Source organism: Rhamphochromis longiceps, linkage group LG23, assembly GCF_057381845.1.
Source record: "Rhamphochromis longiceps isolate RC_006_pf linkage group LG23, R_longiceps_female_GT1.1, whole genome shotgun sequence".
NCBI classification, from domain to species: Eukaryota; Metazoa; Chordata; class Actinopteri; order Cichliformes; family Cichlidae; genus Rhamphochromis; species Rhamphochromis longiceps.
In genome coordinates this window covers 10,817,314-10,844,015 of record NC_140578.1, presented here as the reverse complement: position 1 = coordinate 10,844,015, position 26,702 = coordinate 10,817,314, and the positions used below count along the sequence as shown (strand labels likewise).

Below are 26,702 nucleotides of genomic sequence, written 5' to 3'. Positions count from 1 at the left end.
AAATAACGTGTTAAATGGGTGGAAATCCCTAGATCAATGTTTATATTAACACTCATGCATTGACTCTGTCGGCTATGTTTTGCCATGCATGCTCCCTTTCTTTTGCAGCTGTGGCTGTGTTACTTTTTTCCGCGGAATTTGCATGTTATCGGCATATGCTGCCATCAGAATTTCGGCCTCAAGCGCTGTGAAATACATTGACCGCGCCTTCTTTCCCTCCGTCTCCATGGTGACTCGCTTAATCTGTGCTCCGCTTATCAGGGCTTTATGTATCCTCGTCCGCGCGCTTCACTTGGGGTTAAAGCAACTCCGCGTTGACTGAACTAATTGTTATCAGCCTTTCTGAAACGGAATATTCCGAGTTGGACAGTTCGGGGTTACTCAACCGTGAGTGTCGTTTTTCACTCTGAGTTTTCCAAACCGGCTTCCTGAAACAGGGCCCTGAACTTTGTGGAACCCCACAGGTTAGAGAAGCAGTGCTAGAGAACTTGTTTACCCTAACAGAAAATCTTCTTTCAGAAAAATAGGAGGAAAACCAGGCTAGTGCTTAACCAGTGATGCCAGACAAAACCTTGAGGCTATAAAGCAAAATATTTTGGTGTAACGGTATTAATGGTAACATTATATCATTGATGCACCTGTTAATTCTGTGAAATGTTAAATCAAATTAATTATGTGGGGTTTTTTTATGATCGCAATTTAAAAAAACACACAATCACACAATGTATTACCTATGAGACAGTGTGATAAAAAAAACACTGCTATATTTTATTTGAAAATGTAAGAGAAGCAAAATGATTTTTACCTCATCAAATATGTAAATAAATAAGCCACAAAGGGCTCGTTTGACAAAGAACAAATCAAGAATGTGGCCTTACTGCCTTTTTAGGCTTAAAAGACATTTAATTTGGTTAAAAATGAAGGACTGATTACCAATTTTTGATCAAGATTTTTTAAATTAAGATTAAGATTTAGTGATGTGAGATTTAGAAGTTACTGTAAAAACATGACACTTTGAGAGAATTACAGTACAAAAAATAAGACACAGACAGAAGGAAAGATATCTTTACTTCAGCTTTATTAGAAAGTAGGAAAAGCAGAAAGTAAAAGTAAAGTAAAATATTGTTTTGTATCAATTTTGTTTTTTGTTTTGTCTTTTGGCAGGGAGGGGATGTGTCAAGTACAAATACTGAACAAAACTAAACAAGAAAACATATTTAAAAATTTATCTTTGTGAAAAAATCTGTTCAAAATCCTCATATTCATTTACTGGACATAGTGAATGTGTCTGGGGGACAGACTGGACAGTCTCACTGTTGTTTTACTTTTGTGTGTGCATAAACGGACTAACCACAGGCTGCTATGTGCACAGTCTGTAACGATTAGAGCAAGCCAGCAGTGACAAAGATTCCATAAAATATAACATAATCAATGAGATAATAAAATGATGCTGGTCAAGTGAAAGGTATGAAGTGATAGCTCAGCCGATTAAACATCATAAAAGCATAAAACATTGTCATCTAGCTTAGTTTATGTGGACTGATGCCTGATGACTTTTAAGACTTCATAGTTTCTTTGATCCACTTGAGTTGCCTCTTTGAGAGAAACGAGTAGACTCCAGGCTTGTAAATGTCCCCACAACCGGCTCCAAAAGAAGTAACTCCAACCAGCTGAAAGCCGCACAGCAGTGGGCCCCCGGAATCCCCCTGCAGCAAGTACATATGCACTGTAGACCTTTTTTCTCACTTACAGGTGTCAAAACGTCAAAATGGTGCTGAGCTCAATGATTACATGCTCATATACATTCTTCATACTTACTTGACAGGTATCCGCTGCTTTTTTGCCATTTGAACCAGCACATACCATGTCACTGGTGATTAAAGGTGCGTAGTTGTAATATTCACAAGAGTTACACTTATGTCTGCCAATCACAGTCACGCGGACAGACTTGAGAACATCTGAGGTGTGGTTCTCTTCAGTTATTCCCCATCCAGCAACCAGACACGTGGTGCCATCTGCAGGGTCTTTGACAATTTTGCCCAACTGGAGCCATTTTACTGACTTGGTTGTATTTACTGGTTCCTTAAGCTGAGAAAGAGTTGAAAAGAAATGTTACATTTTGACAGTGACTATCTATATGTTACCGACTTGCCACTGTGATAAAGTCTGGGTCACTACTTAATAATTCATATATTTTGTTTGGAAAATGGGAAATAGTTGGAGCGAATTATTGAAACATGTATAAACATACCCAGAAATGCACTTTATCAGGTAGAAACAAACTTATTTTCATTGTTGTATATTTGCTTGACCGGCTACTGGACACTGAATTTTCAGCTTACCTTGAGCAGCATGAGGTCATTGCCCACATTATGATTGAAATAGTTAGGATGAGCAAAACGTTTCTCAACCTCTCGGACCTGCCTCCACTCTTCTTCCTCTTTGGCGATGGAGTGCGCTCCCAGGATCGCCTTGCTCATTCTGCAAAAGAAAAACTCAGTGTAGTGATGACACTTCACTTACATCAAAAGGTCAGGAGTGTATTTTTCTCTACTTGAAGGAGGGCAGGATGTAATCGGTTCTTTGTGTTTGTTTGTCTGTTTGCTAGTTTTCAAGCGTTGTGTGATGTCAGACACAAATAACAACTAAAGCTGATTTCATGTTGGTGAAAATCAGGTCAAAGCCACATCAAACTTGAAATTGCCCACAATTGTTTATGGATCATCTTCAAACATCTTAGGGGACATGAGTACCTAGTTTGGCTATGCATTTGACCTTGACCTTCACTGTTAGCACCCAAGGTCAAAGCATGGAGAGAGAGCTGTACAACACACTTACTATTTTTTCACTACAAGATCCTTTGACATCACAATGAGTAAAGACAACTGTAGTATGTCATTTTCAAGGTGAAAGGTTTAAAAGTTGTGTTCTTATAAAAGCATGAAACATTTAATGCAGCCCCTGCCTGTCAGGAGGAGTTACGCTCTGGGTAAGAAAAAATATCAGTTAGCATTACACTTCACATCTTCTGTTAAAAATAAATACTGCAATATTTTGATTTGGAAATTTAGGAAAAGTGAACCTCGGGTTCTTACCCAGTGCAGTGAGCAGCTGTCAGGACCCATTGTGGGTGGATTAATGTCCCCCCACACATAGATTTCTTACTTGTCAAATAAGCCATGAAGGGCAGTGAGTGTGGCTTAACTTCCTTCCCTCCAATAATCTCAGAACCATGACCTAAAACAAAAAAAAAAAATCCAGTCACATAAGAAAATCAGCAGATTTTTAAGTCAAGAACAGATGAGTGAGCACACATCCTACACCAACTGAGAGATATCAGTAATGTAAATTAAAGTACAAAACATCATTCACCTGACTGGATGATGGAAAGAAGCATGAACAAGATGAAAACACTGAAATTCCTCCGGCAGAACATGTTGTCTCAACTCTCGCTGAGCGAATGTTGAATTCACTGAAGTCCACTGTTATGCACAGCTTTATACGCTCAGCAGACACACACACACACACACACACACACACACACACACACACACACACACACACACACACACACACACACACACACACACACACACACACAGAGCCAGTAGTGTTCTTAATGTGTTATAACAATCATCAGTAGTTTTGAAACTAAAAAATATAATTTGCCAATTTGCTCACATGTTAATCATATGTGCTTTTTAATAATCATCATTAATTTTGTAGTTTTACCAGTATTACTGTGAACTGGGTTGAAGCCACACAGTGCCCACAAAATATATCAGAGATCACCACCTAGTGGTTTAATGTGAATATTGAGTGTCAGTGACACAATGAGGTTAGGATCATAAAAGCAAAGATATTTGATTGATTATTAGCTCTAAAATATCTGTGACGGCTGTGTCTGATTTACAGTGATTTTGAGAGGTTGAGATTTTGAGACTTAAAAGATTTTGAGACATTAATAACCTGTTGGATTCACTGAAAAGGCTGAAGAGTCGGTGACTGAAAGCTGCGAGCAGAAGTATTTATAAGAGTTTTACTTTCAGGTGGAGAATATTTAAATGAGTCAGGCAAATGTGAATTGAAAAGTCTATGACACAAAGTTTCTTGCAAGTTGCACAAAATTTAACATGGAAAAAAAATCCTGTATTCAGCCTGCGATGGCTGTAATAGCTGCTAATAGAAGAGTTTATTTTTCGGAGGCGAGATGTTATCAGAACGAGAGAGAACTCTCTGTATTGAAACTCTTCACTCAGTCTTCATGCCGAGTGTGTCGGTGAGCCCACTCTTTGCTCCTCACTAACACAGTTTTCATGAAACAGAGCAGAAATAAACCGAGCTCAGCTTCTTTTTCTCAGCAGTGCGCACACAGCGAGCAGCTTCTCTCTGCTGAATCTGTAATTAATACTGTTACTGTGTTAGATTAATGCCTGAATGTTGGCACACGCATGTGGCACGGTAACATTATATCAAAATATACTGATTTTCCTTCAGCCTCCTCTCACTTATCAGAACTGCCTATTTTCAGAGATTACCACTGGACTGAAACCCGAGTTTACACTGGATTATTTTGGTAAGAAGCACTGCAAACTGCAGCACTTTATTCCTACCTCTGTGCTTACGTTGAGTGTTTGGAACGAGCAAAAGCATCTGGTCTGCTGACCTGAGAGAATGAGGCAGGACATAAGGGTGTAGCAGCTCAGACAGATAACATGAGGCACAGCCATTAATAGGAGATAGGAGGCGATTTTGGAACACGGCCATTGTCTCAGTCTCCTTTGTCACGATCTTCCTCTGTCACAGGGGAGCTGTGTGGTTTCCAGAAAAATCCTTAAGTCTTTATGTGTTCCTTTCTATATGTCGACAATACACACCACACTTTTACTTTTAAGCACTTTTAATTTTAAAAGGCTTCTTTTTCAGTTTTCCACCAATAAATCTTGAAGTTGACCTTGAAGACGGTCAACGGTGGATGTGAGCCAGATTTTAATGCTTTGTTAAGATGACCCCGCTCTACACCCCTACAACATTTTAACAGAATTCATTCGACACTTTTTGAGCTATATGTTTGCAGAGAGTATGGCATTGCATACGCTACCACAATTTCTTGGTAAAACTATACGTGGCAAAAAAGCCCATGAGAATTCAGTGCAGCACATGGCCTCTGTGCAGAACACCAGAGGTGATGTATATCAATGATTTCTAATCACCAAATACTCTGTGGTCTATGATGCATGTCGTATAGCCTCATTAGTAATCAGACATCTTCTGTGGTGATGCACACCACCTCTCAGTGATTAATTCTTCAGTTAATGAGAAAAACCACTTTGCTCTCAGTAAACATAAAGTTCCATGTGAGTTTATCATTCTTAACATGTTTGCTGTGTGCTCACCACTACTGTTAGCATCAGTAGGTCCTAAAGATAAAATGGCCATTCGTTGTGTTTAAACCCTCCTAACGACGCTCCTTTCCCTCATCGTTTATCTTCTATCTGTATCGTATCATGCTTGTTGGTGTCCATCTTTGTTTTGGTATTGCATGGACAACAACATGGTAGCGACTACCCAGAATGTATTGCTATTAAAGAATTCCGTTTCATATCATTTGTGTCTTCCTACACTTCCTGATTCATTATATTCACCATCCTCCATCCATTCTCCTCCCTCTCTCTCGTTTTCTCACATCCATCAGCTCCTCACAGTGCTCCTCCCATCTTCTCCACACACTCTCTTCACTTGTTGGAACATTTCAGTTTCGATCCTGAATCTTCCTGCACATCCTTTCCAGTCTCCAATTTCCAGCTTCAAACTCATGATTCTTTCCAAAACTCTCTTTACCGCCAAAGCACTATTTACATATTATTCATTCAAGAGACCAAGCTCCATACAGGAGGGCACTACCACTTTTCCGTAGGAGAACCTCGCTCCATAAACAGTTCACACAGTGGAAGAAATGGTCCCAAGGAGGCGCTAAATGAAAAGGCATCTCCTTCCTGTTTTTACATTGCTGGTGGACAGATTATGAGCCAAGTACCATAATGTTATTAGTCTTGGTTCAAGTATGAAATCAGTAACTCAGTGGGATATTGTTGTTTTGAGCTTTAACAGTGGTGTAAAAATGTTTCAACAACCCAGCTTTATGAAGGTTTAGACATGCCTGCTTGTGTACAAAAGTTGTGGTGTGAGAGACTGTGAGAAACTTGCAACCATTAAACAGCCCGTGTGTTTCAGGATGATGAGGTAGTGTAATACTGATGAACAAGATAATGTAAAGATAATACAAGTGCCCAAAAAAACAGGATGTGGTTAGAAGTCAAATTGTGATCATCAGATTTGACAGAGCAACTGCTGTATAAAAGGTCAATTTCACACTTGTGCCAACACAACTTCACCTTTTTGCTGGCATCATGCTCAGTCTGCAAAAAATCCTGCTCCTCCATGTTCTTTTTTTTTTTGTTATTCTCTTTTTATTAAACAACCTATATAAACACAAATAATCCAAAATAAACATATAATCAAGAACAGACGTAAATAAAAAAAAAAAAAATAAAAATAAGAAAAACAGACGGGTGTACCCTCTAGTGTGTATGTACTCGCACACACATATTCACTCACACACCCATATTCTTAAGCATACATACACATACCTACTTACATATGTGTTCACTTGTAGTCTCATACATACTAACATATACATATAAACACATAACGATTCAGAAATGTGGCATATATAGTTACAGAGATTCAAACAAGATCGGGTCTCCTTAACCGGATGTAGTGTTTCCATTTACCCCAAATTTCACTAAATATATCAAACTGGAGACTGTGAGAAACTTGCAACCATTAAACAGCCCGTGTGTTTCAGGATGATGAGGTAGTGTAATACTGATGAACAAGATAATGTAAAGATAATACAAGTGCCCAAAAAAACAGGATGTGGTTAGAAGTCAAATTGTGATCATCAGATTTGACAGAGCAACTGCTGTATAAAAGGTCAATTTCACACTTGTGCCAACACAACTTCACCTTTTTGCTGGCATCATGCTCAGTCTGCAAAAAATCCTGCTCCTCCATGTTCTGGCATGTCTCGGACGACTCGGTAAGATCTGCAAAACTTTGTTATTGTCCTCTGATCGTTCAATGGAACGTTAACTTCATTTTGGTTTCCTTTACTCTGCTTTTTTCAGCACATGGAAGTGACATCATACATGGTACAAAAGCCCCAGAGAACTCCATGCACTACATGGCCTCTGTGCAGAACAAAAAGGGTGAACATGTTTGTGGAGGATTTCTCATCACTGAAGACTTTGTAGTCTCGGCTGCACACTGTAATGACTCGTGAGTAATCAAACATCTTCTGCTTCTGCTTCTCTGACTCATGTCATTAAAACACATTGTATTGATTACCTCTCATTGATCACTCTTTCAGGAGCCCCACACACGTTGTTCTCGGCAACCACAATCTGAAGAGCTGCAATCATCAAAAAATAAAGATTGAAAACAAAATCATCCATGAAAATTATAAAAGTGTTGGACTGGGTGATGATATCATGCTGATTGAAGTAAGTACATGTTCATGTTCACAACAGTTTCACATGATGTGTTTGTGGTTTCATTATTCAGATTATATCTAAAGAACTATCGTATGAACATAGATATATTTTTTTACTTCATGTTGTGTCTCCAGCTGTCTGAGAAAGTTAAACTGGGCCATGGAGTAGAAATAATTCAAATTCCACATGCTGAAATAAACCTAAAAGAAAATCAAGTGTGTCAGGTGGCTGGATGGGGAAAAACTGAAACTGTTGATGATAAACCTGCTGATGAGCTGATGGTGGTGGATGTGGATGTCATTACATCAAAGAACTGTGAGGAACAATGGCCTGGTCTTCCTGCCAATGTAATCTGTGCAGGTGGATACAAAACAACCAAAGGATTCTGTCAGGTATGTTTTCTGTCCTTTCAGTTTAAAACGGTTTCATGTTCACAAATCTTAAAAACATAAACATAATGAACATAAACTGATAAATTAAAATTCTTCCTCCTCACAGGGAGATTCTGGTGGTCCTCTGGTGTGTCATGGGTTTGCTGTTGGGGTTGTTTCTTTCAACTATAATGCGAACTGCAATTACCCCAATTACCCCAACGTCTATACCGACATCTCAAAATACCGTAAATGGATCGACGAGGTTCTGGAAAAAAAAGAGATTGAGTAAAGTAATTTAAGTAAAAAATTTACTTCAAGTTTTTCTTTTCACTATTGAAATGTGAGAATTTCTGATTCTTTCATCAGTTTAACCAAAAACAAAAATACAAACGTATCCCACACTCAATCTGTCATTTCTTTCTGTAACAGCCAAAAGGCTGAATTTTTAATATTATTTCTGCCTTTGTAGTGGACCACGCTTCAGTTTGCCTGTGATGAAAGACATATTTGCATCCTTGTATGGTTTTTTGCTTCTCAAAATTTTAATTCAGTTTTTTCCAATTAAACTGAAGTTCAATATCAAAAGAAGTAATCAAATTCAGACTTGATATTTTTCTTAAGCCTCCAGGTGTTACCATGGATACAGGCTAATGACTGTAGAGCCAAATTCTTCTAGCAGAAAATGAGAAAATACTTTTCATAACATTTCATTTTTTATATTCCTTGTACAGTAAAGCTCAAAAACATGCTGGGTTCAGGGAATGACTACTTTTTGGTATTTAAGTAATATGAGGATTTTGTCGGCTTACTGTCAGCTCCAACATGTGCTCGGTGGAGATTCTGTTTGTTTTTACCTTAAATGCATTACACAATACTTGTCCTCACTCTCACAAGTCACCTGATGTTTGTGGAGAAGGGTGATTATTGGCAAAAAGACATAAGATTTGAGGGTAATAGTAGAATGACCTGGTTTTCAGTGGCTTGGATTTTTTTTATACTGCACACACCTGTGCTGGAAGATTTTATCAAACATTATAACAACTTCATCTACTGAAACAGCATGTTCTAGTGGTTCAACAGAGACCCATACAAATCTTCCTCTGAGCTTCAGTGCAGGGAAATGAGGCTCAAACAGCAACACACTAGATTTCATTTATGTGCACTATATCTTACTACAGCTGGAGTACAGATTTATGAGGATGAGGATAATGAATAATAAATTCACATTAATGCTGCAGACGCTGAATGAATGATAATTCAACAGATGAAAAGCTCTGTGAGTGCAGTTCCACTAACCACAGTAATAGTTTCATAACTGTGAGTGTAGAGCATCGACTCTTAATCTAAAACACAAAGGCAAATACAGTGGGGCAAAAAAGTATTTAGTCAGCCACCGATTGTGCAAGTTCCCCCACTTAAAATGATGACAGAGGTCAGTAATTTGCACCAGAGGTACACTTCAACTGTGAGAGACAGAATGTGAAAAAAAAATCCATGAATCCACATGGTAGGATTTGTAAAGAATTTATTCGTAAATCAGGGTGGAAAATAAGTATTTGGTCACCTCAAACAAGGAAAATCTCTGGCTCTCACAGACCTGTAACGTCTGCTGTAAGAAGCTTTTCTGTCCCCCACTCGTTACCTGTATGAATGGCACCTGTTTGAACTCATCATCTGTATAAAAGACACCTGTCCACAGCCTCAAACAGTCAGACTCCAAACTCAGCAATGGCCAAGACCAAAGAGCTTTCGAAGGACACCAGGAAAAGTATGGTAGACCTGCACCAGACTGGGAAGAGTGAATCTACTATAGGCAAGCAGCTTGGTGTGAAAAAATCAACTGTGGGAGCAATCATCAGAAAATGGAAGACATACAAGACCACTGATAATCTCCCTCGATCTGGGGCTCCACGCAAGATCTCATCCCGTGGGGTCAAAATGATCATGAGAACGGTGAGCAAAGATCCCAGAACCACACGGGGGGACCTGGTGAATGACCTGCAGAGAGCTGGGACCAAAGTAACAAAGGTCACCATCAGTAACACACTACAACGGCAGGGAATCAAATCCCGCAGTGCCAGACGTGTTCCGCTGCTGAAGCCAGTGCATGTCCAGGCCCGTCTGAAGTTTGCCAGAGAGCACATGGATGATACAGCAGAGGATTGGGAGAATGTCATGTGGTCAGATGAAACCAAAGTAGAACTTTTTGGTATAAACTCAACTCGTCGTGTTTGGAGGAAGAAGAATACTGAGTTGCATCCCAAGAACACCATACCTACTGTGAAGCATGGGGGTGGAAACATCATGCTATGGGGCTGTTTTTCTGCCAAGGGGACAGGACGACTGATCCGTGTTAAGGACAGAATGAATGGGGCCATGTATCGTGAGATTTTGAGCCAAAACCTCCTTCCATCAGTGAGAACTTTGAAGATGAAACGAGGCTGGGTCTTCCAACATGACAATGATCCAAAACACACCGCCCGGGCAACAAAGGAGTGGCTCCGTAAGAAGCATTTGAAAGTCCTGGAGTGGCCTAGCCAGTCTCCAGACCTCAACCCCATAGAAAATCTGTGGCGGGAGTTGAAAGTCCGTGTTGCTCGGCGACAGCCCCAAAACATCACTGCTCTCGAGAAGATCTGCATGGAGGAATGGGCCAAAATACCAGCTACTGTGTGTGCAAACCTGGTAAAGACCTATAGTAAACGTTTGACCTCTGTTATTGCCAACAAAGGTTATGTTACAAAGTATTGAGTTGTATTTTTCTTATTGACCAAATACTTATTTGCCACCCTGATTTACGAATAAATTCTTTACAAATCCTACCATGTGGATTCATGGATTTTTTTTTCACATTCTGTCTCTCACAGTTGAAGTGTACCTCTGGTGCAAATTACTGACCTCTGTCATCATTTTAAGTGGGGGAACTTGCACAATCGGTGGCTGACTAAATACTTTTTTGCCCCACTGTAAGTATATAAAATTACACAGTATACGTATCCGAAACATAGACACACCTACTGGCAGCAGGTAACTGATTTAACAAAAGAAGATAAATAATGTCAGAAGAACACTTTAATCATAAGTGGGATAATAAGTGATCCCCTTTAATTGATTTTTAGTTTTAGTTTTTCCTCTGATTTATCACTCCGATAATTACATTAAAAACAATCCTTATTTATTTATTAAAGTGATTTTGTTTATTTGTACTAATTCGATCATGTTTCACCCCTGGTAGTAGTTAAACAGATATGTTTAATATGTCTGTGTAGCTAGACACTGTGGTTTCAGCGACCCAGTTCATGGTGTCAAGCCAATGTGTCAATTTTCAGACATTTAGATGCAAACACAGGAAATGTGGAACAAAACTGAGAGAGGCGGTTGGAAACCACAGACAGACACTTAAAGTGTTTTATTACTTGTTTCTCTTTTTCCATATCAGTCTCATCACTCCTCTTACATCAATGAAAAAAGAAAAGTCAGCTTATTTACTGTAACTGGATCAGTATCCGAAATTTAACAAACTTATTCTGGAAAAAAAAAGTGTTTGTTTGTTTTTTCAATTAGTGTAGTTTCTCCTTATAGTCACTGTTAAATATCCCAATTCTTTGATCTTTGGGCTGAAGGAAGAACAACACTCGGTGTATAAATGCTCAATCAGCGATCTCTTTATTCCATACAATTCTCATTCTTCCATACAACACTTTGAGCATAATCGTCCGGACGGGAGTTGTGGACAGGAGGGTGTCCACCAGATCTCGAAGTGTCTGAACGTTTCTCACATTCTTATAGCTTCAGCCCCCTCCAAGGTCATAAAACCTAAACATCCACATTCTTTCTCTTTCAGTGAGCCTCAGTTATGACCTTGGCTTCCTGTGCAGTATGTTCTGTTCTTTCTAATCAGACAAATAAGGCCATGATTCTCTGAAAACAGTATTTCTTATAAATCAGCAGCATCATAAAACAGTGTAATGATTTCACAATCTTTAATCCAAGGCATAATGTGGCCTATAGCCGTATAATGACTCAACAATTCTTTGATTAGAAGTATAAGGTGGCATAAGATAGTATAATAATCTCACATCACAAACAAGGAAATGAAAACCCTAACGAATGTTTTTAAATTGACTTAAAGATGTTTAAGTCAATTTATTTCTATTTCAGAAAAAAAGGAGGCCCAAAAAGGTGCCCAATGAACCGAATCAGGAAGCTGAAAAGTCTTAAATCACAAAAGTTGATCTGAAATTGAGCCTCAAATGGTGATAACGAAAGAAAAATAATGTGAATATATGTGTTGGACACTAAAATAAATATATACACACACACGCAAAATTATAAATGTGTTTCATATTGATAATGAAAGATTATCTATGTATGTGTAGCTTACCTTACAGGATGTGGTTAGTCATTGAAGCAAGCTGCAGCATAAAAAGGGTCAACATGACACATGTGGTGTTTTGATGGCATCATGCACGCTCTGCAGAAACTTCTGTTCTTCCATGTCTTCACATGTCTCACACAAGCTGGTAAGAATTAATCATCGATTATCATTCTGTGACTATCTGACGGGAGCATCAACTTGTTTTATTTTCCTCTTTGGAGGACATGGAAGTGACATCATAAAGGGTAAAAAGGCTCCAGAGAACTCATTGCTGTACATGGCCTCAGTGCAGAGCAGCACCGGTCATGTATGTGGAGGATTTCTCATCACTGCAGACTTTGTGCTCACTGCTGCACACTGTGCCAAAGAGTAAGTCATTATTCTTTTTCAGTGGCAGAATGTGACTGACAGCATTTAAAACTGATTTAGAAAGTGTATTGATTACAAAGATTACTGTTCCAGAAATCCCACGCACGTTGTTCTCGCCACTCACAATCTCGAGAAGTCCCATCAAGAAAAAATAACAATTAAAAAGAAATTCAAGCCCAACTTTTATCAAACGGCTTGGCACGGTGATGACATCATGCTCCTTAAAGTAAGTATGAACTAAACTAATACTGAAACATTAAAGGTTTAAGGTGATATCATTTTGTGATCTAATTATTTACACTGCATAACAGTGCGAGCATTTCTAATGCTAACTGTCTCCAGCTTTCCAGGAAAGTTCAACTAAACAAGAGAGTAAAAATAATTCCACTGCCATCTGCTAAAGTACAACTGAGAAAAAATGAAGTGTGTCAGGTGTCTGGATCGGGAAAAACTATAACTGCTGGTGAAACTGTTAATGAGCTGAGAGTGGTGGATGTGCCTGTCATCAACAAAAAGGTGTGTAAGGAACTGTGGCCTGGTCTTCCTGCTAATGTAATCTGCGCAGGTGGTTATGGCACAGACAAAGGGTTCTGTCAGGTATGTTTCCCGTCCAATCACTGACGTTGTAATTTGGCCTGTTATCGAAAACTGAAACTTAAAAAGACAACTCAAAAGTCTTCCTCCTCCTCACAGGGTGATTCAGGCGGCCCGCTGGTATGCAAAGGAATCGCTGTTGGTGTCGTTTCCTTCAACAAAAAAAGAAACTGTGACTATCCTGATGTACCCAATGTTTTTACAGACATCTCAAAATACCGCCTGTGGATCAACTCAATTCTAAAAAACCCAAATAGTGATAAACAAAACCCATAAAGTTTTGGTTTTGTATTATTAAAATGTAAACACGGTGCTGGCAATCGCTTCATTGGAGGAACCAAAAACAGAAATAAAAATATCTCGCAGTCCAAATTTCATCTGTAATATTGCCGTGAGAAGGTAAAAACAATAGCGACTAAAATTCTAAAGAGAATAATTCTGTCATATGATCACTGCTACAGTTTGCTGTTCCCACATGACTAAAGTAACACAATCGGTGTGAGTCGGTGAGAGTGGGAGTGACCGCAGTGGGTCTAAATAAAGTATCAAAGGTGTCTCCCTCCCCATGTGACCAATATCAACAGTACAACATAGTAGCTGACAGGCAAAATTTAAGTATAGCGACAATAAAGGAAACTTTATCTTTTGTCTCTTTGTCTGTTTATTTACTCATTTCATTAGTGTTATTTCCTTTATTGCAGTCTGTGTGATGTGTATAAGCTGACAGGCAGGAGGAAAAAGAAAGAAAAAGAAATGGGAAGGAACCATGCCACCCAGGGTGGCACGGTTCCCCCTCTTTCGGTGGTCCTCCTCGGGTCCTCGTACTCTGGGGCCTCTGGATATCTGGGGTCTGGATCTCCTCCATACCTGCTTCATGCCCTGGGGGACGGGGCTATGGCTCCCCACACTCCCTAGCAGATCGTTACATGGAGAAACCTTTGGAATACAAGCATGCTGATCCACACAGGTGTGCACACGGGTGTTCACAGACACGGACTACACCTTTCTTGGCTGCTGCCTCAAAGCACATTGTGCGCTGTCTATCTTGCGTGCTGCACAATATCGTTTATTATTTAGTATCTACTGTTATCTACTGCTAGCTAGTTTATTGTGATGGTGCTGTATTTATTATGTTGCTCTTTTTTTGTTTGCTTTCTCTTCTGTTTTTTTTTCTCCATACAGGTGATCCAGGTGTTTTGTTTGTTTTTCTTTCTTTCTTCCCCCCCTTCTCACTGTCTCTTCTCCCCTCTGGTTTTCTTTCGCTCCCTCTCTTTCTTTCATTCTTTCTCCCTGTCCTATCCCCCAGTCATGTCTGTCCCATTTGTAAAATAAATACATAATTATAATAAAGGTCAATCAAATGGACCAATATGGCAAGGTAAAATAAATCAACTTGGCATCTTTCTTGGCTTTAAGACAACAATTCTGATGGCTAAAGATCCAAACGGGACACAAAAAAAAGAAATGGGAAGAAAAAAAGAGAAAACATAATAAAGGAATAGCGCACAGATAGAAAAGTGCAAAGGATCTGCACCTGTAAGAAAAAACACAAAAACAGACAGAACCTGGGACAGAAGAAATCACCTCATCATGAGCCGAGCACCCGGCACTGGAACTGTCTGCTATCAGATGGGTCTCAAAGACAGTATTTTAGCTTCAGTAGCATGAAATGTTGAAATGGCGCCTTCTAGTGGCAGAAAAGCAATCAGATGACCCTCGATGGGCAAGCACTTAGTGACAGTGAGAAGGAAAACTCCCTTTTAACAGGAAGAAACCTCCAACAGAACCAGGCTCAGAGAGGAGGGGGGCTGCCTGGTTGGGGGTGAAGGGAGGAAGACAGGACAGAGACACGCTGAAGAAGAGAGCGAGATCAATACTAAGTACTGATTAAATGCAGAGAGGTGTGTAAACACAAAGTGATAAGACACAAACCTAAAACTAACTGGGCGTGTCTCCTCAATGAGCAGCAGCTGTGCCTGTAAAGGAAAAACTGATGCAGACAAACTGTAATCTGCTGTCACTAAATGAGTCAGTGTAGCTGCACAGATATTACTCAAACATCAGCACTGCGTCAGCATTCAAGTTATAGCACTTCACTGCTACAAGGCCAACTAACGTTGTGGAGTACATGGTAATAAATTCCATTTTTTTATGAGAGAGCCACAGATATTTTTGATTACATATCTTTAGTTTCTACACTTCCCAGTTTTCCGATATTTTTCCACTGTGTCTGCTAAAAGAGTTCCAGCAGGCGGTGCATCATTACAGCTCAAAAACGCTGTTACATCCTGTTATTTGGGCTGTTAGTCCTTTTAGTGTTCATCTCTAACCACTTTGTAAACTCAGAGGGAAAGGGCATGCTAAAGATGTTAAGATTGCTACAAAATATCTTTCTTCTTTACTTAGAACTTTTAGTCAGACAAAAGGATTTAAAAAAATGTTTTAGTATGAACTGTCTCTACTACATATTTGTATTTCTTGCCATTCATGGTTGTGGTTGCTATTTTATTATGGTTGCATTTGCAACCTGGGTTACATTAAAGCCTGCTAAATGTTGTGCTGCTATATTTTTTCATTGTTTACACTTATCTCTTATCTCTTATCTCCAGAGATGCTCTCAGAACATACATATACATGTGTAATATCACCAAATAAAGCGCAAAGTGTTGGAGACTTTGGATGGCTGAGCCTGAGACCTTTTGGGGTGTGCAGGATTTTACTGAGGACTTTTCGTGGCGCAGTGATAGCCTCTGCAGTATTTAAAAATGTACATGCAAACAGGAAAAGTACTGTTATGAATTTGATGAGAATATGATGTAACTTCAGCAGCTGTAATACCTCTGTGAAGGTTTGCTAACTGTGCTGCTCTTCTGAATGATCTTTACTCATGCAGTGTGCTGTTCTTCAGCCTGTTAGAAATCGTCATACAGCTTCTACAAAATAGGGCTTTTAATACCCTCCTAATTACCGAGTAAACATGTATCTATCAGTTTAACTTTTTTTAATAATAATAATAATGGATTGGATTTACATAGCGCTTTTCAAGGCACCCAAAGCGCTTTACAATGCCACTATTCATTCACTCTCGGATTCACACACTGGTGGAGGCAAGCTACGGTTGTAGCCACAGCTGCCCTGGGGCAGACTGACAGAAGCGAGGCTGCCATATCGCGCCATCGGCCCCTCTGGCCCCTCTGGCCATGGATATTTTGTGATATCTTATGTGTTTGGAGGTAAAAGAGGCAACCCAAACACATAAGATATCATTGGAAAGGCCAGGATGTCCTCTTGAGCACAATAGGACTTAATGGGGTAGCACAAATAAGTAAAAAAAGATATAGCCCCAAAACAAACATCCATTAAACAGGACATAAATGAATAGGGTGGCTAACTGAATCTCACTCATTGAGTGGATAAAGATTCAGGAGTGGGATTACCATCAACCACCACAAGTGAGAACATGTTGTTTTTTTTCATTGCTTTAATAAATAAATAAATAAATAGAAACTGTAGTATGTTTTCAGTGAATTGATTTTGGTGCTGTGGCAGGCAGGATGCAGGACCCAAAAGCAGGACTCAAACACGAAGAGGGAATAAAGTCAAAACTGCAGCTTTACTGCTGGGAATACTCTTACATTAATACAGAAAATAAAAGCAAAGAAACAAATTTGAAGCTCAAACCAAAAAGCTAAGATACTAGGGAACTAAACTGGGAACAGAGGAATAGGAACTACAGGGAGCACGGAGGAAACACACAAGGGGTGGAGGTGGTACAATGCAACAAAGACAGGGTTTAAATACACAAGGCAGTAACGAGGGAATGGGAAACAGGAGGGAAACACAGCTGGGACTAAGCTGTGATAAAATTGATATAAGTCCGTAAGTACAAACCACATAAAAGGATCGACTTCAACATATTAATACGTTTCTGCAAACTAAAAACTGAATATTGATCCTTTAACTTATATTAATTTTCTCCCAGTGCCCTTAGTTCTTGGAAGTGAAGTTATAAATGGGGGGAAAGCCCCCAAAGAATTCCCTACTGTATATGACCTTGGTGCAGAGCAACTACAGTCATGATTGTGGAGGATTACTGTTAGGAAGGACTTTGTAGTTACTGCTGCACACTGTGATGATGGGTAAGTAATCAATCCTTCTCCAAGGCAATTTGAGATAAGAAATGTAAAAATGTTCCATTAATATGCAACAGTTGTCACACCTGTAATCCCAGTCAGAACATCTCCTTTAGAATATTTTTGATACGTTTAATTGTATAAAACATTTTGCAAGCTTAAAAAGACACGTATCATCATTTTCTCTCATATGTCTTTGATTCAACTTCAGAAATCTACTGAGCTACTGAAGGTTTTTTTGGTTCTTTTACTCTCTTATTCCATCTTCAGCTGTCAAGACCAGTAAAGCCAAACAAACGCATACAATTTACAACTTCCCACTCTTGAAATGGAAATAAAGCAAAATGGCGAGTGCCATGTGGCTGGGTTGGACTAGAACGGATAGTCCAGTGGTTAAGCGGCTGAGAGTGGTGGATGTGTCTGTCATCAGCCCAGAGGTCTGGAAGAAGAAATGGGGAGGGGCTATCGACATATGCCATGGTGGTTTTATTTGTGCTGGTGGATTCTATTCTATTCTGTCAGGTACCTATCAGACAGTCTGTTAAAAAAAACTGCTATATTTTATTTGAAAATGTGAGAAAAGCAAAACGATTTTTACTTCGTCAAATATGTAAATAAATAAGCCACGAGGGGCTCATTTGATGAAGAACAAATCAAGAATGTGGCCTGACTGCTTTTTTAGGCAGGTTTCTTAGACTTAAAAGACTTGATTTGGTTAAAAATGAAGGAGTAATCTTTGATCAAGATTTTTTAAATTAAGATTAAGATTTAGTGATGTGAGATTTAGAAGTTACTGTAAAAACATGACACTTTGAGAGAATTGCAGTACAAACAATAAGACACAGACAGAAGGAAAGATATCTTTACTTCAGCTTTATTAGAAAGTAGGAAAAGTAAAAATAAAGTAAAAAAAAATATTGTTTTGTATCAATTTTGTTTTTTGGGGGGTCTTTTACAAAATGACAAGCAAAATTACTGAACAAAACATATTTTAAAAAATTATCTTTGTCAAAAATCTGTTGAAAAATCTGCTCTTATGTTCATTTTAAATTGGTAAGACAGGACATACTGAATAGGTCTGGGCGACAGACTGGACAGTCTCACTGTTGTTTTACATTTTGTGTTTGCATAAACTGACTAACCACGGGCTGCTACGTGCAGAGTAATAATTCACTGTTAGCACCCAAGGTCCAACACATTTAGCCTATTATTTTTTTTCACTACAAAGCCCTATGACATCAGAATGAGTAAAGATAATAAAATACACAATTTTAGTATGTAATGTTTCAAGGTCAAAGGTTTAAAAGTCGTGTTCTTATAAAAGCATGAAACATTTTAGTGCAACCCCTGCCTGTCAGGAGGAGTTATGCTCTGGGTAAGAAAACACATCACTTAATTTTATAAAGCTTTATATTGATCATATTTATTTTTGCACTGTATGAAAATCCAGCAATAACATTTATATTGTACTCACTCTACATCGAGATATTATTGGAGCAGTTTGTGGGCATGTTAATTATCTCCATCTGCATTACCCTTCACATCTTCTGTTAAAAATAAATACTGCAATATTTTGATTTGGAAATTTAGGAAAAGTGAACCTCAGGTTCTTACCCAGTGCAGTGAGCAGCTGTCAGGACCCATTGTGGGTGGATTAATGTCCCCCCACACATAGATTTCTTACTTGTCAAATAAACCATGAAGGGCAGCAAGTGTGGCTTAATTTTTTTCCCTCCAATAATCTCAGAACCATGACCTAAAACAACAAAAAATATCCAGTCACATAAGAAAATCAGCAGATTTTTAAGTCAGTAACGTAAACTAAAGTACAAAACATCATTCACCTGACTGGATGATGGAAAGAAGCATGAACGAGATAGAAATTCCTCCGGCACAACATGTCGTCTCAACTCTCGCTGAGCGGATGTTGAATTCACTGAAGTCCACTGTGACAGCTTTATACACTGAGCAGACAACACACACACACACACACACACACACACACACACACACACACACACACACACACACACACACACACACACACACACACACACACACAGCCAGAAGTGTTCTTAATGTGTTATAACAATCATCAGTTGTTTTGAAAATAAAAAATATAATTTGCCAATTTGCTCACATGTTAATCATATGTGCTTTTCAATAATCATCATTAATTTTGTAGTTTTACCAGTATTACTGTGAACTGGGTTGAAGCCACACAGTGCCCACAAAATATATCAGAGATCACCACCTAGTGGTTTAATGTGAATATTGAGTGTCAGTGACACAATGAGGCTAGGATCATAAAAGCAAAGATATTTGATTGATTGTTAAATATCTGTGACAGCTGTGTCTGATTTACAGTGATTTTGAGATGTTAAGATTTTGAGATGCTTATTGTGCTTCTCTGGGCAATAATTTCTTTAATGTTGTAACACATTTTGTGGTCAACTTGAAAGAGAACTGCTGAAGACTTAGGAAAAGAAAGGAGCCCTGCGCTGAGAATTGTAATGACATTACACTCGTCTATCCTTAATAAAATGACTGAGTGTCTACTGAATGTCTACTGTGCAGGAACTACAATGTGAAGGAGTCTGCAGCAGCACAAAGTCTTCTTTTGACATTAAAAAGCTGTTGGATTCACTGAAAAGGCTGAAGAGTCGGTGACTGAAAGCTGCGAGCAGAAGTATTTATAAGAGTTTTACTTTCAGGTGGAGAGTATTTAAATGAGTCAGGCAAATGTGAATTGAAAAGTCTATGACATAAAGTTTCTTGCGAGATGCACAAATTTAACATGGAAAAAACAATCCTGTATTCAGCCTGCGGTGGCTGTAATAGCTGCTAATAGAAGAGTTTAGGAGGTGAGATGTCATCAGAACAAATGAGAACTCTCTGTATTGAAACTCTTCACTCAGTCTTCATGCCAAGTGTGTCGGTGAGCCCACTCTTTGCTCCTCAGTAACTTAGTTTTCATGAAACAAGCAGAAATGAACCGAGCTCAGCTTCTTTTTCTCAGCAGTGCGCACACAGCGAGCAGCTTCTGAATCTGTAATTAATAAAAGTGTTACTGTGTTAGATGAATGCCTGAATGTTGCCACACGCATGTGGCACGGTAACATAGTAAGTGGGAAAGCTACAGCAGAGTTCTTTCTTATATCAAAACAAACTGATTTTCCTTCAGCCTCCTCTCACTTATCAGAACTGCCTCCCTATTTTCAGATTGCCACTGGACTGAAACCTGAGCTTACACTGGATTATTTTGGTTAGAAGGCCTGCATTTTGCAGCACTTTTGGAACGAGCAAAAGCATCTGGTCTACTGGCCTGAGAGAATGAGGCAGGACACAAAGGTGCAGCAGGTCAGACAGATAACATGAGGCACAACCATTAATAGGAGATTTTTCTGTCCTCACTTGTGTGGTTTCCAGAAAAATCCTTAAATCTTTATGCAGTCCTTTCAATATGTTGACAATACAAACCACACTTTTAAGCACTTTTAATCTTAAAAGGCTTTGTTTAAGTTTTCCACCAATAAATCTTGAAGTTGACCTTGAAGACCTCGGTGGATGTGAGCCAAATTTTAATGGCTTGTTAACATGACCCCGCTCTACACCCCAACAACGTTTTAACAGAATTAATTCAACACTTATTGAGCTATCATGTTTACAGATGGTATGGCATGTTTCCCTTAGCACTTCAGCTAGACTTTTACAGTCATCTGATAACTCTGCCCTGCCACAAGGGGCCTGTCTTAGTAGTCTACTATCTCTTGTTTCTTCTGCAAAGATGCACTCCACATGTTTACACTTTGCTCCACTCTTATACATTACACGTCTCTCCTTCTTCATGAGGTTTACCACACAGTCATTTCCATCCTTTTGGCAAAATCCAACACCATTAACATTTCTCTCCTTAACACCATACCTAATCAACACCTGATCAACACTTCCTCATCGCCTCTGCTCCCTTCACCTGCACGGATGTTTGCTGCTTCATCCAACTGACTTCAGCATCACGTCTTCAATTTCCAACTTCAAACTCATGATTCTTTCTGACACTCTCTTTACCGCCACAGCACTATTCACATATTCTTCCTTCAAGAGACCATGCTCCATAATAATGCCTTCTACAGAAGAGTCGTAGTGCCCTCCTACAGGACAAATCCTGCAACCCTCGCTCCATAAACAGTTCACACAGTTGAAGAAATGGCCCCAAGGAGGCGCTAAATGAAAAGGCATCTCCTTCCTGTTTTTACATTGCTGGTGGACAGATTATGAGCCAAGTACCATAATGTTATTAGTCTTGGTTCAAGTATGAAATCAGTAACCCGGTGGGATATTGTTGTTTTAACTTTGAATTTTTACAGTGTTGCAAAATGTTTCAACAACCCAGCTTTTTGAAGGTTTAGGCAGGCAGCCCATGTGTTTCAGGATGATGGGGTAGTGTAATACTGATGAACAAGATAATGTAAAGATAATACAGGTGCCAAAAAAACAGGATGTGGTTAGAAGTCAAAATGTGATCATCAGACTTGACAGAGCAACTGCTGTATAAAACCTTCACTTCACACTCGTGCCAACACAACTTCACCTTTTTGCTGGCATCATGCTCAGTCTGCAAAAAATCCTGCTCCTCCATGTTCTGGCATGTGTCGGACGACTCGGTAAGATCTGCAAATCTTTGTTATTGTCCTCTGATCGTTTAATGGAACGTTAACTTCATTTTGGTTTCCTTTATTTTACTTTTTCAGCACATGGAAGTCACATCATAGATGGTAAAAAAGCCCCAGAGAACTCGATGCAGTACATGGCCTCTGTGCAGGACTACAACGGTCACCATGTTTGTGGAGGATTTCTCATCACTGAAGACTTTGTAGTCTCGGCTGCACACTGTGATGACTCGTGAGTAATCAAACATCTTCTGCTTCTGCTTCTCTGACTCATGTCATTAAAACACATTGTATTGATTACCTCTCTTTGATTACTCTTTCAGGAGCCTCACACACGTTGTTCTCGGGAACCACAATCTGAAGAGCTGCAATCATCAAAAAATAAAGATTGAAAACAAAATCATCCATGAAAATTATCAACACGTTGGACTGGGTAATGACATCATGCTGATTAAAGTAAGTACATGCTCATGTTCACAACAGTTTCATCACATGATGTATTTGTGGTTTCATTATTCAAATTATATATATACGTTAGTAAGTTCACACGGATTGCCCCGTTTATGGGACTGGACTGCGCTAACGCATTAATGAGCTAACCGTGCTGACGCATTGACGCTGTGCAGCCTCACACACGGGGCAATCCGCGTTAACTCGCTAACAGAGATTTGCTGCATTAATGCGGTTATGGCGTTAACTTCACTTTAACGAGATTCATTTTTACTTCATGTTGTGTCTCCAGCTGTCTGAGAAAGTTAAACTGGGCCACGGAGTACGAATAATTCCGCTTCCACCTGCTGAAATAAACCTAAAAGAAAACCAAGTGTGTCAGGTGGCTGGATGGGGAAAAACTAAAACTGAAGGTAAACTTGTTGATGAGCTGATGGTGGTGAACGTGTCTGTCATTACATCAAAGAACTGTGAGGAACAATGGCCTGGTCTTCCTGCCAATGTAATCTGTGCAGGTGGATATAAGACAACCAAAGGATTCTGTCAGGTATGTTTTCTGTCCTTTCAGTTTAAAATGGTTTCATGTTCACAAATCTTAAAAACATAAACATAATGAACATAAACTGATAAATTAAAATTCTTCCTCCTCACAGGGAGATTCTGGTGGTCCTCTGGTGTGTCATGGGTTTGCTGTTGGGGTTGTTTCTTTCAACTACTATAACAACTGCAATTACCCCAATAAACCCAACGTCTATACGGACATCTCAAAATACCGTAAATGGATGAACGAGGTTTGTGGGAGCCAAGTTAAGATAGTTCATATGTTTAGTATTTATATTTCGCTGTTGTTAAGCTTGTTTGTGTAATTAATAATTTTAGGAAATAGATGCATGTTTATGGTGGAACTAGGTTATATAGTACCATTTATACATGTGCCTTAAAGACTCGTGTTTATAGCCAACCGGGCATCACGGATGTAGGCAAATTAGTGCATGCGGTGCGGGAGGGGGGAGAGAGAGAAAAAGAGTTAACACGGCATAAGATATACGGGGCAGCAGGGTAGAACAGAGCCACACGGTTTTCCTACCGTAGTATGTTATTTTGTTGAGGACAAGTTAAACCTGACCACTCCTGTAAGATGCAAAACCGTGGAATAAATTTTTTGTTACATCTTTTCACATCGGAGTCCCGTGGAGTTCTTTTTCCTCTTCAAACTGACGTACGCGAGTGAATCACGGGAAAACTGGTCTCACGGCTTATACAAGGTTCTGAAAACATTTTTTGAGTAAAAAACTTAAAGTTAAAGTTTACTTCAGGTTTTTCTTTTCACTATTGAAATGTGAGAATTTCTGATTCTTTCATCTGTTTAACCAAAAATAAAAATACAAACGTATCCCACACTCAATCTGTCATTTCTTTCTGTAATAGCCAAAAGGCTGAATTTTTTATATTATTTCTGCCTTTGTAGTGGACCACGCTTCAGTTTGCCTGTGATGAAAGACATATTTGCATCCTTGTATGTTTTTTTGCTTCTCAAAATTTTAATTCCGTTTTTTCCAATTAAACTGAAGTTCAATATCAAAAGAAGTAATCAAATTCAGACTTGAACAGCTCTTCTGGTACAGCTTTATCATTTTTACTTTTTTTTTTAAATTGGTAAATTATATTCATAATATAATTTTAAGCCTCCAGGTGTTACCATGGATACAGGTCAATGACTGTAGAGCCACATTCTTCTACCAGAAAATGAGAAAATATGTTTCATAACATTTCATTTTTTATATTCCTTGTACAGTAAAGCTCAAAAACATGCTGGGTTCAGGGAATGACTACTTTTTGGTATTTAAGTAATATGAGGATTTTGTCGGCTTACTGTCGGCTCCAACATGTGCTCGGTGGAGATTCTGTTTGTTTTTACCTTAAATGCATTACACAATGCTTGTCCTCGCTCTCACAAGTCACCACCTGTTGTTTGTGGACAGAGGTGATTATTGGCAAAAAGACATAAGATTTGAGGGTAATAGTAGAATGACCTGGTTTGCAGTGGCTTGGATAAAAAAAAAAAAAAACAGAAAGCACCAGCTAGGACATGAAAGGTGTGGGACCCTTTTAACCTCTAGCAAGCAAGGGCAGCAGATCTCCTCATCTATCCAATGAGTCGTGCCCCGTATTAAACTTTGCTGGTGTGCTGTCCAACAATCTGTAGTGGTGGCAACATAGCTAACTTTACTGAGGTGCACCTCAGTAAAACAAAATCAAATATAATATTTCCTCCTCGCAGAATTTATGAGTATCTGGATGTGCCCAACATCTATAGAGACATATCAAAACTCCTTTTATGGGTCAAACCCATTCTCAACAAAAAGAAATGCAAAGTTTAGAGAATATTATTGGACTGGATTGTGATCTATGTTGTTAGACTTGATTGTTATCCTTAATATCTAAAACTAAAAGACTCTTAAAAACAGCTGGTTACTCTTTTTCCATGTCAATCTAAACACTTTGTTTACAACAACAACAACAACAACAACATTGATGTGTAGTTGTGTTTGACCACAAAGGGTAGGAACTAAGCCAGGAATGGGTCAGGGGGTCAAATGTTCAGTTCCTGCATTAGATGAGCTTTTACCCACAATTATTCATTATTTTATTATATAAATGATTTTATTTATGAAAGAGAAAACATACTTCAAACATTGGTTCAATTCAAATAAAACAAAAAGCAATAAATCTCTACATCATTGTGCACTGCTTTTAAATATGTATTTGTAAATATGTATAATACATTGCAACAGCATCAGTGTTTGTTCCGTAAAGGTTCTTCTTGTAATCAGATTTAGCTAAATTTAATAAAGGTCTTCACCATTAGGGGGCAGTGTTTGGTGATAATGTTTTTGTGTAGTTGCTGCTGTAGTGAGGAACAAGTAGTGTTTTGTCGGAGAAAGTGGTAGTCCTATGGTGAGAACTTTCTCTTTAGTAAAGAAGGTTTTGGATGGCGGGGGTCCTTCTCTGTGGTCTCTGTTTTCTCCCTCAGTTCAACGACGTGTTTGTTTGGTTCTGCTTCCTCAATTTTTCTTTTTCCAAAGTAATCAAAGCAATATTACAAAGGAGTCACTAGAGGGAGCTCTAGGGCAGTTTACAAAACTATATAATCCATTTTAATTTATAAAAGTCTGGCGTGGGCCAGCCAAAAATGATCTCTTGCCACCCCTAGTTTTTAAAAATATATACAAGCGATGCTTTCTTCCTAAATACTATCGTCACGTTTAGTGCGGAAGAAACAGTTGAAAATAAAACATTTTCTAAGGACAGGACGAAAACAGTAAAGAAAGGGAAAAGAAGCTACCTCTTTCCTATTGGTGGAAAAATGTGCCATGTCAAAAAACATTTTTAAAAAAGGCAACACGTGGGATTTGGTTGTTTAGGAAGAGGGGAAAGTTTTGGGAATGACCTAACAGGGTTAACCAAGAAATCATGAAAAATTAGGTTGAAATTTTTGTCCATGACACTGCAGCTTTCTGACATTTTGTGTAAATTTAACTAACAATTTGATTTGTTCTAACAAAAAAGTGTGAAACTTAAGTTAGACTTGTGTTTGTAAATGAACTGTCCTGTTTTGTGTAGCTTTCTGGTTTTTATATTTATTTGGCAACATATTTATTTATCATACAAGCTATACAGTATATAAAACAAAATTGACATGTCTTATGTGAATTGAAATGTTTAATTTTCTGGGCTACAGAAAATAAACAAGTTATAGACTATGAAGCATGTATACTTACTGCATTTGAATCATTTTAAGTATATGTAACGCCGGCATGTGTGTGTGTGTGTGTGTGTGTGTGTGTGTGTGTGTGTGTGTGTGTGTGTGTGTGTGTGTGTGTGTGTGTGTGTGTGTGTGTTAGGGGGTATAAAAAAAGATTTGATTTCCATGCAATCCTAAGAAAATTTCTCCTCTGAAAGGTCTGAAAAATAAAATTCATGCCCATTTATTCTCACCGGGTAAAAACACAAACACAAGTAACTTTAACTACTTTTGTTTTTTGCTTTAATGTTCAGGAAGATAAACTAAATAAAAATAGCGTAGCTCTGAGTAATGTGTAACTGATCTTTAAGTACCTCCTCCTGGCAGATCTGCAGAGATACAGAGTGACACAAACAAACTATGAACAAGTAAA

General features: G+C 38.7%; 3 protein-coding genes and 1 pseudogene across 4 annotated transcripts; 3 read left to right on the top strand and 1 right to left on the bottom strand.

Annotated features, from left to right (window-relative positions):
* Window positions 1–1,307: 1,307 nt before the first annotated feature.
* On the bottom strand, window positions 1,308–3,436 carry LOC146641345 (granzyme A-like). Its single transcript, XM_085398259.1, has 5 exons — window positions 3,373–3,436; window positions 3,096–3,237; window positions 2,343–2,481; window positions 1,819–2,088; window positions 1,308–1,706 (listed from the first exon to the last, which is right to left on the bottom strand). Exons 1-5 carry the CDS (start codon window positions 3,434–3,436, stop codon window positions 1,557–1,559), a joined length of 765 nt encoding a protein of 254 aa, XP_085254385.1. The 3' UTR covers window positions 1,308–1,556.
* A 3,608-nt stretch (window positions 3,437–7,044) lies between these two features.
* Window positions 7,045–8,219, top strand: LOC146641344 (trypsin-3-like). The gene is made up of 5 exons (XM_085398225.1): window positions 7,045–7,102; window positions 7,191–7,341; window positions 7,433–7,565; window positions 7,691–7,948; window positions 8,055–8,219. The coding sequence occupies exons 1-5, from the start codon at window positions 7,045–7,047 to the stop codon at window positions 8,217–8,219; spliced, it is 765 nt and encodes a 254-aa protein (XP_085254351.1).
* A 4,176-nt stretch (window positions 8,220–12,395) lies between these two features.
* LOC146641343 (mast cell protease 4-like) lies at window positions 12,396–13,547 on the top strand. 2 transcript variants are annotated; one of them, XM_085398240.1, is made up of 5 exons: window positions 12,396–12,453; window positions 12,530–12,677; window positions 12,771–12,903; window positions 13,020–13,274; window positions 13,371–13,547. In XM_085398240.1, the coding sequence occupies exons 1-5, from the start codon at window positions 12,396–12,398 to the stop codon at window positions 13,545–13,547; spliced, it is 771 nt and encodes a 256-aa protein (XP_085254366.1). The 2 variants fall into 2 exon arrangements, with proteins under 2 accessions (XP_085254366.1, XP_085254365.1); XM_085398239.1 differs by having other exon boundaries at window positions 12,396–12,677.
* An 8,463-nt stretch (window positions 13,548–22,010) lies between these two features.
* On the top strand, window positions 22,011–24,905 carry LOC146641342 (granzyme B(G,H)-like; annotated as a pseudogene).
* Window positions 24,906–26,702: the final 1,797 nt, after the last annotated feature.

What these genes read in the sequence shown, in the direction of transcription:
- LOC146641345 (XM_085398259.1), bottom strand. Translation starts at nt 3,436, where the DNA reads ATGTTCTGCCGGAGGAATTTCAGTGTTTTCATCTTGTTCATGCTTCTT. An exon ending in TCTTTCCATCATCCAGTCAG is followed by an intron (nt 3,238 to 3,372) that starts GTGAATGATGTT and finishes TTTTTGTTTTAG; the next exon opens with GTCATGGTTCTGAGATTATT. An exon ending in AAGCAGCGGATACCTGTCAA is followed by an intron (nt 1,707 to 1,818) that starts GTAAGTATGAAG and finishes TACTTGCTGCAG; the next exon opens with GGGGATTCCGGGGGCCCACT.
- LOC146641344 (XM_085398225.1), top strand. Translation starts at nt 7,045, where the DNA reads ATGCTCAGTCTGCAAAAAATCCTGCTCCTCCATGTTCTGGCATGTCTC. An exon ending in GGCATGTCTCGGACGACTCG is followed by an intron (nt 7,103 to 7,190) that starts GTAAGATCTGCA and finishes TGCTTTTTTCAG; the next exon opens with CACATGGAAGTGACATCATA. An exon ending in CAACCAAAGGATTCTGTCAG is followed by an intron (nt 7,949 to 8,054) that starts GTATGTTTTCTG and finishes TCCTCCTCACAG; the next exon opens with GGAGATTCTGGTGGTCCTCT.
- LOC146641343 (XM_085398239.1), top strand. Translation starts at nt 12,427, where the DNA reads ATGTCTTCACATGTCTCACACAAGCTGGTAAGAATTAATCATCGATTA. An exon ending in GCTGCACACTGTGCCAAAGA is followed by an intron (nt 12,678 to 12,770) that starts GTAAGTCATTAT and finishes TTACTGTTCCAG; the next exon opens with AAATCCCACGCACGTTGTTC. An exon ending in CAGACAAAGGGTTCTGTCAG is followed by an intron (nt 13,275 to 13,370) that starts GTATGTTTCCCG and finishes TCCTCCTCACAG; the next exon opens with GGTGATTCAGGCGGCCCGCT.